The sequence below is a fragment of the Triturus cristatus genome, chromosome 5_2 (genome assembly GCF_964204655.1).
Source record: "Triturus cristatus chromosome 5_2, aTriCri1.1, whole genome shotgun sequence".
NCBI classification, from domain to species: Eukaryota; Metazoa; Chordata; class Amphibia; order Caudata; family Salamandridae; genus Triturus; species Triturus cristatus.
The window spans coordinates 1,043,000,929-1,043,014,213 of NC_140588.1; the positions used below are offsets into that span (position 1 = coordinate 1,043,000,929).

A 13,285-nucleotide genomic window follows, 5' to 3' on the forward strand; every position below is an offset into this window, starting at 1 on the left:
CCATCTTTACCTTATTGCCTGAGTGCTTTCTTCACACCAGTACCACAGTGTTCTTTTGTTCCTTAACCCTCATTTTGCTCCAATCTCCACCCATGCTTCCGCCCTTTATCCTCCATGTTGCTTCCACCCCCAGAGGCCCTACTCAGATTGATAGCTTAAAAGAAAAAATAATCAGCCATATCATTTTGTAGACATGTGCATGTATGGTGTGGATGACTACCAATGAAGCAACCAACTGCATCAAAAGCTTTTTGAAAATAATTCTTTAGTCATGTGGCACAGCATCGGAGATGCCATGTGTGCCTCATGGCTTAAACCATTGGCAGAGACAAAAGAGCCCAAAGGTGAGACCTATTGGCTTTGTTAATTCTTATTCTTGGCAATCGTGTCTGTCCTCTTTATCCCCCCTGGTGTTACTGCCCTGCATATTTCTGTTCTACTGATGGTCGCATCTATTCTATCATTCTGTCAGCTTCATGCGAGATATATGCCAATAGGTCCCAAAGATGAGACCTATTGGCTTTGCCAATGCTTATTCTTGGCAGTGGTGTTTGGCCTCCTTATCCCCCACGGTGTTACTGCCCTGCATATTTCTGTTCTACCGATGGTCATCTATTCTCTCATTCTATCAGTCTGTCACCTTCACCCAGATACAGTTTCCATACAGTGGCTACTGGATGTTCATTCATCCCTGCGTGTATCTGTGTTCTACTTTTATTCAGGGCTCTTGTGCCATTTGGGGTACGGGATAAGAGAGAAAGGGTGTTCTTCTCTTCTCCATTCTATGGTTGTAACTAGCATCAGTCATGACTTTTAAACCTTTTATTCCCAAGTGAATTTATGGTTCTGTTTGAGATCACAATAGGAGAGCATCAAGCAGGCAGAAGACTCTGACAGGAGTGACGTGAATCCTCCAATCGTCCTCAGACCTCTTAGCTGCTCTCCTTTGACAATCACGGAGGGCAGGTAAGGGATCCGGGGGAGAAGGGAGTTAGAGATGGGTCTCCTGAAGAGCGGGGTGCTTCCGAATTCCCCTATTCGGGCTCACTAGGATTGCTTCTATAGAGTCGACTCTTGCAGAAAGACACAGAAAGTCTGGCTATACAACAGAAACACCATTCTACTCTTACCCAGCCACGTAATGACAGTGATACAAACACACAGATAGACAAATGCAATGGCCTGACTTGAATAGCAGTGCTAATGACCTCTTCCAGCTGTCCTACAACATTCAGAGTGGCCTTAGATGCCTAAAAGGGCACGGTTTGCCCACTAACCCAAGACGTCCTTGGAGGAGGAGATCAAAAAGGCTTCAAAGCACATTTGAGCTACTGCCTAAATGTGCTTTAAAACTGTGCTTTCTCTCAATTTTGTTCCTAAGAATAGCCCTATATAAAATAAGTTGTTCTTTATGTTGCACCTTGGACTGGTGCACAGTGTGATTGTAGGACTGAACAGCCACAACAAAAATATCGACCTACACTATTATCAGTCAAAATACAGACAACCATGATATCGACAACCCTTTCATTTGAATTAAAACAACACAAATATCGAAATTATTTAGTCCAAAATATCGACCTAGTAAATATCTACAATTAAAAAAAACCATACCCAGGCAGAGATATTAACAAGGCCTTTCAACAGCATCTGCAGCAGGTGTGCACCCCAGGGACGGTGCTAGGTGGGCAACGGATAACTGCAAATCTGCAATCGGAGAATATGATCCGCCTATCGAGAGAGGCCAGGAATAACACCTAGACCTGATAGTCTGCCCTCTATATTGTATAAGATGACCCTTGCATTGCTGATGGACAAACTTAGGGAAGGGGCGGAGGAGGCATTGCAGGATGGGCTATTGGCCCCATCGATGGGAGAGGCGATGGTGGTGGTGGAAGCCTGACAAAGAACCCACCGTGCGACGTCCCTATCGTCCATTGTCCATGATAAACACGGACAGCAAAATACTGACTGAACGTACAGACAGTCATCTGACAGGTATCATAGGGATGTTGGGTAACGAAGATCAGACAGGTCTTCTCCCACTGGAGCACGATACTTAACCTTCAACCACTGACACGTGTAGAACACGCCCTGTTCCCTGATGGCGGCGGCTAGGCTGTGGCCTCCTCGTATATAGAATAAGCAATCAATACAGTGGACTGAGACTACATGTTTGCGGTTCTGAGAGAGATGAACTTCGGCACAAGGATCCTCAGATGGATCAAATTCTTGGAAACTTGTCCTGATTCCAGGGTCCACACAGGAGGGATGGTGTTGTCTGAAAAGCGGGAGCTTTAACGAGGTACCCAAAAGGGACGCCCATTTTCGCCGCTCCTGTTGGCTTTAGCCATTGAGCTGACAGCGAACACACAGAGATTATGGACTGGAGGGAGTGGGTCAGCATGGGATGCATGTGGTGTGCATGTATGGAGACAACACCGTGGTCTACATGAGGGACCGAAAGGACGCCATGCCGTGTTTGCTGCAACACTGAGAGGACGTTCGGCAGTTGTCTGGCTGGGGTCTAACCGGAATAAATCTAGGTTGTTTCCTATGGGTGCCCTCACTGACACCACAGTGGGATGCGGGTGGCAACTGAAAACTGTGAAATATTTAGGGATACATGTAACTCACATCCCTGATGATGACCTCACGCTCAACATTGTGAACCTCTTAGAAGGCCTGGAAAGGTCCATCCTGTTCCGGAGGAAACTGCCATTGTCCATAGGGGGCAGAGTGGCAGTTTGTAAAATAATCATACTTACTAGATGGCTATATGCTTTCCAGGGCATAATGAGTCTACTCCTATGGTCGGTGTTACGACGAATTCGATAAGATGATCACTGCATTCCTCTGGGGCGTTGTGCATCCCAGGATAAAGCTGGGCATGCTAAAACTGCTCCACGACAAAGGAAGGGTATCACTACCAGACTCTAAGGGGCTTATTAGAATATTAGGACACTGGCACGATACGGGTCCGACCGAACTCCGGTCAGAGATCTGACCGCCTAATTATGATGTACTCACATTTCCCTATGGGAGCATGTGCTACGGCCGTAACCCAGCCACAGCACAAGCTCCCATAGGGAAATGGGAGGTTGTGTTCATCCCTGCACTGCGTGGCAGGTACCTCAGGGTGCCAGCCACATGGTGCAGGGATCAACAAGGGGGCACCATAGGTATCCTCTCGGGCCCCAACTGGAGGCCACAAACAGACGGGGCCCTGCTAGGGTTCCCAAACTTGCTTTCCGACAGGCTTTCCATGTCGGAAATCCCAGCATGAAAAGCCTGCCGGAAACCGAGCATCATAATCCAGATGACGTAAAACGGTGTCTATATGGATTACTGGCCGGTCTCTGACTGGCCAGTGGGCTCCTTGAGCCCGTCGGAACCCAGCCGGAGTTACCGGCTGGTTTCATTGCTGACTGCCTAAATTGTAACTAGGCCGTCGGAAGTGAAACCGAGATCGTAATCTGCCACATAGTGTTGCAACACCTTCTGTTGTGACAAGTTTGGACACCCAATAAGGAAAGGAGGCTCCTTGAGTATTGTTACCTACGGGGAGACTTAAAAAGGGCACATCTAGAAATACAGCAGGAAGACCAGGGGTCCCATATTTAGTATGCCTTATGTCTCCGATTTGGGACTGTTTCAGTAGATATGTAGTAAGGCGGACGCCTTTTAGCTCAGACTCCGAAATATGGACCCAGCCTGTTTTTTGGTACCTTAGCCTGCTACCTAGGGGAGCTGGATGGCTGGAGGGATGCTGTTGAGAAATGAGTAATGTATATGAGGGGATACCTATCTCATATTTGAGATGGCACAACAAAAATGCTCTATCGGTGCAGAGCAATTTCTGACATGTTGGTCTGGGTTCCCGGGGTGCTCGCCGGAGTCCGTAACATTCAGTGTCCTGGTGAGTTTGCAGGAGGGAGGAAGATATGTGTCTCAGTTGTACAAGGCATTAATCGGGGTAAGGTGACACCCCCTGACTGTGAGAGCAAAACTAGGAGAGGGATGTAGAAGTTCCTTTCACTGACTGAGTGGGACAGAATACTGGGATTTCAGAAGACTTTGACTAGCCACACTCGGTTTCGTCTGGTAAAGATGAAGATATTTCTTCCAGCCTACTTCACCCCTCTTACACTTAGTAAAATTTAACTTCCATACATGGGAGACGGCACTAGATGTGGACGTACTCTAGCTGATTTCCTGAATACGTTGTGGACATGCCCAGTGGTGACTACTTACTGGATTAGCGGGTTTGAATGTCTAAAGACGATACCAAGACTGAAAGCAGAGTGCACCTTGAAACACTGAGTGTTGGGACTACATTCTACTTATAAAAAAGGAAAAATCTGGTATAAATTTGTATCCTTGGTATTGCTCTTGGAAAAACATAGAATTAGAATCCATTGGATGCCTCCTTCTATGGCACCATGGTTTACTGATGTTCGAGAATGGTTGCTAGCTGAAGAGATGCCTCACCAAGGTGCGGATGGATGATAGAGCTCAGAAGGACATCCATCACTCGCGTGTGATGACTGATACGCTGTTGGAGATGGGCTGTGCCTGAGAGGCAGGGACCCCTGGCCAACTTGCCTGAAATGTGACTGAGTGGGAGGTGGTTTGGAACATAAAAGTGGACACTACTGTGCAGACCTGAAATGGCAAATGCTATGATATGATGTATTGTGATACATGAAGGTGGGAATATCTATTTGTGAGAGCTGCTCTTGTACTTTTTGATGGTATATAAAACAAATAAAAAGATTTTTTTTAAATGTGTCTAATTATAATTAATGAAAAATAATAAATCTTCTAGATTTAAAGTAGTTAAATTACAGAAGATAAATCAATCATTAGGCATCAATGTATCTGAAAATGAAACAAAATGTTGACACAAATAATTTCTTTTTAAATGTTGAAAATAATTATATATAAATCTACGAACACAAAACAATGTCAAATACACTTAAATATTTAGAAATTAAAAAATATTTGTAGGGAGGGTTGGAGTAGCTATTCCTACGTCAAACATAACATAATTGGAGAAAAAGTGGGACTCTGGTTGAGTCATTTTTACTGTTCCCACTTGAAACAAAGTAACTGTAGGGAAAGTGTTGAACTCTGGCCGGGTCAGGTTCACTATTCCCACTCCAAAGTAAGCAAGATTGGGAAAAGTGTTGGACCCAGGGGTGGTGTGGAGGCATATTATTTACTATTGCCACCCCAAACTTAGCAACCATGGGAAAAACATTGGACTCTCAGGGGGATGGTGAGGAGTCAGATTTACTATATCCACAACAAATTAATCAATGTTAAAGGGAAAAATTACATAAATAAATTTTAAATTAAAAAGGGAAATTTGGTTGGATTTTAATTTAAAGCAACTAATAATTATTTATTCATGAACAAAAAAATAAAAATCACCCAAAAATTCTATATCAAAACAAATAAAAATTGTAATAAACCATTTAAACCCCCTAAAAATAAGACAAATATTATTTGTTATGTAAATGATTTGAATTTCAAAATATTACTCACTTAAGAACCTTATTAAATGCAACAACTAGAAACATAAATAAGTGCCAAATATATTTAAAATGAAATAAAATAATAAAAATTCATTAACTCCACATTTATTAACAACGTTTTAAAAGCCTCTCAACCCACTAAAACATATAAAACCCAATATCCTGAAAAATAATAACATTAAACATCAAACACAAATGTTAAAATTACAAAGTATGCAAAAAATAATAAATGTTTCTTATAAAAAACAATTTAAAATACTACCTAACTATAACCCCTGTAATACACTGAAGGAGGGGTATAAGATGGCAATGTTGCCGTCTTACAATCTGCAGCAAGAGGAGGACCTCTGTTTTGAGATCATTCAATTTTATGCAATTTAGCAACATCAGCGTTTGAATCTACCTAGAATATTGGCAAGATGCTGTATGTCTGATAACATATTATTACTGAGCTTAACCAGCATATGGAAAGACTTTGCAAACTGTCAGGGTTGCAGGTCAGCTGAGATAAAACTCACCCGATGGAGGACCAAAGAAACCACCAGACAGCAATAGTAATAGCCAGCAAAACAGAGAAGTAAAAAACCAGAAGACCCCAAAGCGGCAAGAATAAGTGGTACAGTTTGCCACCATAATATCACAATAGTGACCAATATGTGCATATGTAAGTAGGAAATTAACATGTGTAAGATATGGATTTACAGGTACAGTGAATGGATAATGCGATGTTACAAATGCTGCAAAGCAAAATAAGCTGAGTTCACAAAGGACCTAATTTAAGGTTTGCTGAGCAGTTACTCTGTCACAAACGTGACAGAGCACCCTGCCTGCCAAACTCTTGGTCCTTCTGCCTCATTTAGAGATGGGAGAATCATAAGCTTTGCATCTGCGGAGCCCCATCAGGCTCCTTTGATGAATAGCTTCATGCAATGGCCTGACAAAGCGGGGACCACTACAGGTAAATCATGTTGCTCGTTGTGGACATCATTATTTTCAGCAAATTATCTAAGCAGTAACATCTCCTTTTTTTCCTCCCGAATAATGGGATACACTATGAATAACCATGTACCTAGATATCCCTTAGAGTATGACAACAGAGCGATGCACCCTTCGGTTTCCCAGTTCAACCATTTCCCCGCCTTGTACCCGGGTACAACAAGCCTGTTCTTCTACTTCTTTTGTTAATACTTGGTTTTAAAACTGCGCAAGTATGCTGGTTATTATTAGTGAGTGTAATTACACTGTTTTCACAGGTGATAGGTTTGCAACCACTTCTGACGGCTATGATGTTGGTTGCACCTTCCTGTAATGAGGAACATAGTTTGTCCTATTGCATGTGGTAATGCATGCTACACTACCTGAACAAAATGTTGTGGGCTTAATCAGTGAGCTATATGAGTATTGAATGTCATGTTTATTATCTCTCTGGGCGAGCACGTGCATGGCATTTTATCATGTCTTTTTTTTCCACAGAGCATTGATCTCTGGAATGAGGTTATGTAAGAGGAGTTATCTTACATGTTTTATGTTTGTTTGTGTTATGAAAAGTTAGAATCTATTTGACAACAGTTAAGGGTTACATAGAGGACAGCATACTGTATGGCTACTTATCTCCTAGTTGTGGAGCTGGTGGTACTTAAGTAATCAGGGACTGTAGGTCCTGAAGAAGGCCACTGACCTTATCAGCCATAGTTAGAGCGGCCGAAACATGTTGACCATATAGGGAACATTAAATTCCCATATTTCTCCACTGCATATAGGGCATCCACAAATAAAATAAATATATTATGATAGTTCTAGAGAGTTTTAAATTATTTTCTTTCTTCGTATCTCTGGTTGATGTGGAGTATATACTCCACCCTTAATAAATATTCCTAAAAAATTACTCGTCCCCACACTTTGTGTGGTAGAAGCCCACCTTGGACCTATTTGGTTCCAGGGCATGGGAAGTCTGAGGATGAAGCATGCCTAATCTCAATGTGGGTGAGGGCCCTGCTTTTCCGAGAGAGAGCTCTGTGTGTGAAATAACTAGCAAATTTATGAGTTAGCTGTGGAACCCTTTGTCGTGTGTACATTTATGATGGGAGGATAAGGGTTTAGCATTCTTCACCTCTCGCCCTTTTGTGTGTAAAAAAGAGTGCATATCAAAGAGGAAAATGAGTGGAAAACAGCTTTTCTCATCCCATTTGGGCATGCTGAATATTATATAAAGCCATTTTAGTTGTGTATGAGTTTTTTTCATGGTGCCTAAAGTCACTTTTTACTGGTCTATTTAGTCAATATTTTGGTGTTTTGCAAGAACCTTGTATCATATCCAGAACATGTAGACTTAGCAGCACTATTTGTCTTGAAAACCGTAGAAATTAAATTTATGAAGAAAATGACTAATTACCTTGAATTTGGATACTTCTGCCTGTTCCATGGATCCAAACAAAGTATTATGCAATTTTTTTAATGCCTGACATACTAAAGTTAAAATGCTTGAACGTTTTCTTGAATTTTATAACTTGTATCATCAATTTATTTCTGATTTTGCAGAAATAACCAGGGATATCACGGTCTCCTAAAAAGGAATATATGAAGTGTTTTTTTAAGGGATGACCATGCAGAAAAGGACATCTAATATGATTAAAACAATGCTTATCTAAGCCCCCATGCTGTGTCATCCATACATCTCTAAGACGTTCATTGTCTAGACAGCTACAGGGGCAGTGTTGCTACAAAACAAAGAAGGTAGTGGGCGGACACCTGTCTCATGTTTTGACAGCGATTGTACAGAATTTTTCAGTTTATGAGAAAGGGCTTTTACCCATGAACATGTTTTGTACAAAATGGAGGCATCTTTTGATGAGCTCTGGAGTACCTTTAAAATTCAAACTGATCATCAAAAATGTATGTGTCTACAAAATCTTCAATACAGGACTAGTAGACAAGATAGAAGGGCATTTTTCACACACTACCATTTCATTATCAGCTATTTTCCTGGTTTAAAGAATTTATTGGTGCATGCCTTATCTCAGACTATCATGAGTTGGCACCTACACTTGATCAACCAGCGATTCCTTTCTATTGTGTGGTGGTGTTACATCTTTTCCTGTGATGTCAGTTCCTGTTTGACCCACGTGTTAGGAGGCACTGACAAGTGACAGATCCATTGCAACACATTTGTTCCATTATTTTTCTTAGCATTTATATCCCACTTGCTACTATTTTGCCCCTGATTTTTGCTGCTTTGGAGCGAGATTTCATTTAGATTTTTTGTCTAAAATTCTTTCTTTGACTCGTTTATCTGTCCTCATGTCAGAGAGCATTTGATACCTTGTTTATCTACTTCTTCATAATGGATCGCCTAAAATGAAGAACTACTGATTGCTAAGGAAGTTTCTCCTACAACTGTTGCTTTACCACCTAACTGGTATACTCTAAAGGAGACACTTGACGTTTTCATGTTCCTATACTATTAAATCCAGGTTGGCACCATGGATACTAGAAGGAGTCACCCTTTCTTCAGGCAATCAAGAAGCTTCCTGTCCTGGTTTTGACAATGGTATAAAGGAACACAAATATGATAAGATTCAGTATAAGAAAACATAATTTAAAGAAATATGTTTAAGAATTTCATTTAAGATTATGAATTTAAGAATGTGTCTGTCAGAATTTTCACTGCTCAAGAATTGTGTATTCTTCAGAAAGATGTTTCCTATGCATCAAGTTACTTGTTAGGAAATTAAAGTTAATTATTTTGCGATAATTGAAATAAAACCTAAACCTTCTACACTGTTAATCCAATTGTATACATGACTATTCAAATTTAGCAGATATTGAAACTTCGCTTTCATTGGAAAATAGAGAACTAGGTAGAGTTGAATTAGAACAATTAGCTGAGGATTTGGACATTGCTACCATTTCCACCAGTGGAACTAAATTCAAACCAAAATTGTCTTTCTTTGCAAATTTACCTAAGGATGATGAAATTGACAAGCTTTAAAATTGGATGTGAAAGGAAACAAATAAACTGAAATGCATTTATAAGTTTAATACTACATAGAAATTAAACTAGATATAGATTAAGGGTATTCAGAATGATTCTGATGGATTATAAATTATACTGATTATAAAAAAGATGCCGTTTCTAATTTGAATGACAATACTATGAAATACAATGCAAACACAATAGGAACGTTAACATGCCCTATAATATCAGAAAAAAAAGATTATTGCCATTTAATACACCATAACACCTATTTTACATGTGATTCTCATAAATTCACAGATAAGGTAATTTTTCCGCATACTGACCAATTATAGTTACCATTGACTCAATGGCTGAAAGACTGGTTGAATGTGTAGAATTTTTTTAATATGAGATTTAGCTCAGACTGTCCCTGTATATCCTGATTATATTAAAGACATTTTTATAGTGTGTTCAAAACATTCCGTGAGATAAAAATAGTATATTTTGTCTCCATGGATGTAAGTAGCCTATGTACTTACATAATCGTGACTTGGGAATCAAAATACTTGACTTTCTTCCGAATTAATGACCTATATGTTTTTTTAATATAATAAAAGATTTTTGATAATGTATAGATTTATTTTGGAGAATAAAGTATGCCTTATATGAGCATAATACTAAATGTCAGTCGCAAGAAACTTCTATGAATTCCTGGTTTGGTTCCTCATATGCCAGCCATTTTATGGGTTGTATGATAGGGAAAATATTTTGGGCCCCTTAAACAATACCTTTTAAAGAGCAGGTGATATATATTGATGTTTTTATTTGTATTTGTAATGACCCTGAGTGTGGGTTACTGCAATAGCAGAAGTATTTTAATAAAAATCATTTCAATGGCCAACTAGCGTTTACATACGCTAAAACATATTTGTATTTTTTACACTATGACATATATTCATGATACCAATTATGAATTCTTCAATTTGTAAAGCAAGCTGTTCCGAAAAGCAACATTGGTAAATAGCCTTTTTTATGCTTCTGTCATCCTAACATACAACAAAATAATATTATTTTTCCCTGAATTTTTACCAGTGTGAAAAATCTGGAAAAGTGCAATAGAATGCAGACAAGAAGAATGGAAAATAAATTACCAGGTTTTGCAGAAATATCACATTACCAAAGTATCATGAGAAACGTTAAAACTGGTTTTAAACTTAAAAGGGATGATTTGTTAAAAGCCATTAGGTAGGAGGGCTGGGCTTGACACTGAGGAGCACAGGCGCCATCTATGTGAGGCTTGGGCCTAGCCTGTTCAAGCAGTGGAAATTCCAGAAATTTTCTGAGGCCCTTTGTAGTCCACTAGACTCTAAGGTGATGAGGGTAGGAGACAGATGATCATTTTGCAGTGTTGAGAAAACCCTAGCCCTCTTCTTGCTCTACTCTACCCTGGAAGTTTATCCCACAATAATGTTAGTGACATGCAAGAGGAGAAGCCTCTCCCTCTTTTGCACCTTTGCTTTGGATGTCCCATGATAAGTGGCTCCAACCCATCTTCATGCTAACATTGTGAGACAAGGACTATGGATGGACCTTATCTCGGATTAATACGCAAAAGCCTGAATCCGGTCCCAGAGTGGACCTGCGGAATACACAAAATTGTCTATAAACCTGATATAAGTATGGGCAACAACTATTAGACATGCTGAAAAGATTTCTCTATAGCCAGAATCGGGGCCTAACAGCAGTGGAGACCGAGAAACTCTTTTGTATTCCAGGGCTGGTGCCACTGAATTCAAAATGTCCTTTGTCAAGTTCATGAACATGAACCAAGACATCTTACAACCTTCCAGGAGAAAAGGTGCCTGAGAAAAGGAGCAGGCTGATAGCTGAGGAGAGATATTGATGGTACCCTGGCTTGAGGAAGACACTACCTAGGAAAGCACTCTGAGGAGCTGAAGCAGAATAAACTAGAGGCTGCCTATAGCAGCCCAGCAACAGATGCACTGTTATACTGCATGGCCTTGAGAACATGGTGCCCCTGAAGCAAGCCCAGAAACAGGAGCACTGTGATGATCTACGGCTCACAAAGCCCACAAAGGATCCCACAGTTTTTTTCTCAAGAGAGACATAGCACCTGGGACTATTTAGCACTTGGAAAGCCACAACAGTGCTCAGACATCATATCAGAAGTAAGCAAAGTGCGATGAGAGGATTGGTGCTAGACCCGGATTGCACACTACAATGGATCACTTCTGAGGACTGGGATTTGGGTTTGGGTGGCGGAGTTGTGTTTAGGCCCAAAGAATGTTGCCAAGTGTGGCTCACCTGACACCGACTGGATCCAGGAGAGCACAACCTCCTCTCCCCAATGCCCGTACCACCTACTGTAGACAGCAGCAGTGTCAGCTGGGCCGGGACAAAGTCTGCGTAATCCTTCTCAGTGGATCATGTGGACAACATACCCTGTTGAGAAGGTGCAGTCCTTGCCCCAGCCATCAGCAGCAGGGCTGGCATGCAGAGACTCAAGTGCACAAGCTAAAGTACTCTGCAAAAATGGAACACTACGTGGAGAATGTTTTATGTTACATGCTATTCAATTAATATCCTTTAAGAGGGGTGGCTGGTGGACCACAGTAGAACCCCCACACAAGTGCAACAGTTGATACTTACAATTAATGTAGTAGTAACAGACCCATAGGAGCAAATTAAGTCAATTTCCTATGAGAAGTTATCTTCCTAGTAGTATACCATAATATTGCCCTCTGGCATTGACGTGTAGATTGTATTGTCTGCTGAGATCAAAGCACTGGCTAGACATTGAAATATTACCTGCTATTATATGTTTCATTGAATTCTGAGTCTCTGCCCCACAACATATCGCTGAGTGGGCCTTGAACTGGTCGACTTAGCTACTCTGAGGGTGAACTGGTAAAGACACGTCTTGGTGCTCAGTTTTGGGTTTAAAAGAAAGGTAAATTCCCAGGACATCAGTGGTAAAAAGGTCTTGTTGACATACATTGAGCCCAGTAGCCCAACGAGTACTGACAATGTTTCCACAGTGTGTAAAACTGTTGAAACTACTGTAAATGTTCCAGTGTTTTTTGAGCCACATTGATATGTGAAAGATGTGCTCCTAGTTTGACAGTTATAGCAAGCATATTTGATTAAATAAGTCTGGATACATAATTACAGGTGTTTTGCTGTTTTAGATAAAGAACACAAAGAAGCATGTATAAACTGATTATGCAAAGATTTTTGACCTAGAATGCCTCCCTCAAAGTCTTTGTTGTGCAACACTAGCTAATAAACTCCAGGCCATGTAGTATATGTGTAATGGTCTAGAGTAGCCTACCAACACATGCACAGTGTGAGGGTTGAGATACTGCCTAGACGCAGCCATGTGTACACAATATAACAGGCTACCAATTAACTCCCAGGGCTAAGAACACATATGCATTAAGATACACTGGCTAGTAACTCCAAGCATGTACATGATAGGACAGACTACCAGCTGACCCCGACCAACAAGCGTGAACTTTTGCTATGTCCTATGGTGTGAGAAAATTGATTATTTTATCAATGTAGTAGTTCTGTATTGTACTAGTAAACATCCCCCCCCAAGACCTCTTCAGGCCCCTGTACAATGGGTAAAGATACTCACAGCCAGTTCAAGCGTGGCATTTCTGCGCAAATGGTTTTTTGGGGTATTTCTTTGATGGAGTTGTTCAGCAAGACACTGCAGGGAAAGAAAGCAAACAATTACAGACACAGCAGAAAATGTATTAGAACC

At 40.7% G+C, this 13,285-nt stretch overlaps 1 protein-coding gene across 1 annotated transcript in view; it reads right to left on the reverse strand.

Moving 5' to 3' along the window:
• LOC146829640 (relaxin receptor 1-like) overlaps positions 1–13,285 on the reverse strand; it is a 1,041,377-nt gene that overhangs the window by 212,764 nt on the left and 815,328 nt on the right. Inside the window, exon 8 of the mRNA XM_085608325.1 lies at positions 13,157–13,231. Within this exon, the coding sequence (XP_085464451.1) occupies positions 13,157–13,231 (75 nt within the window). The remainder of the gene's footprint in view (positions 1–13,156; positions 13,232–13,285) is intronic.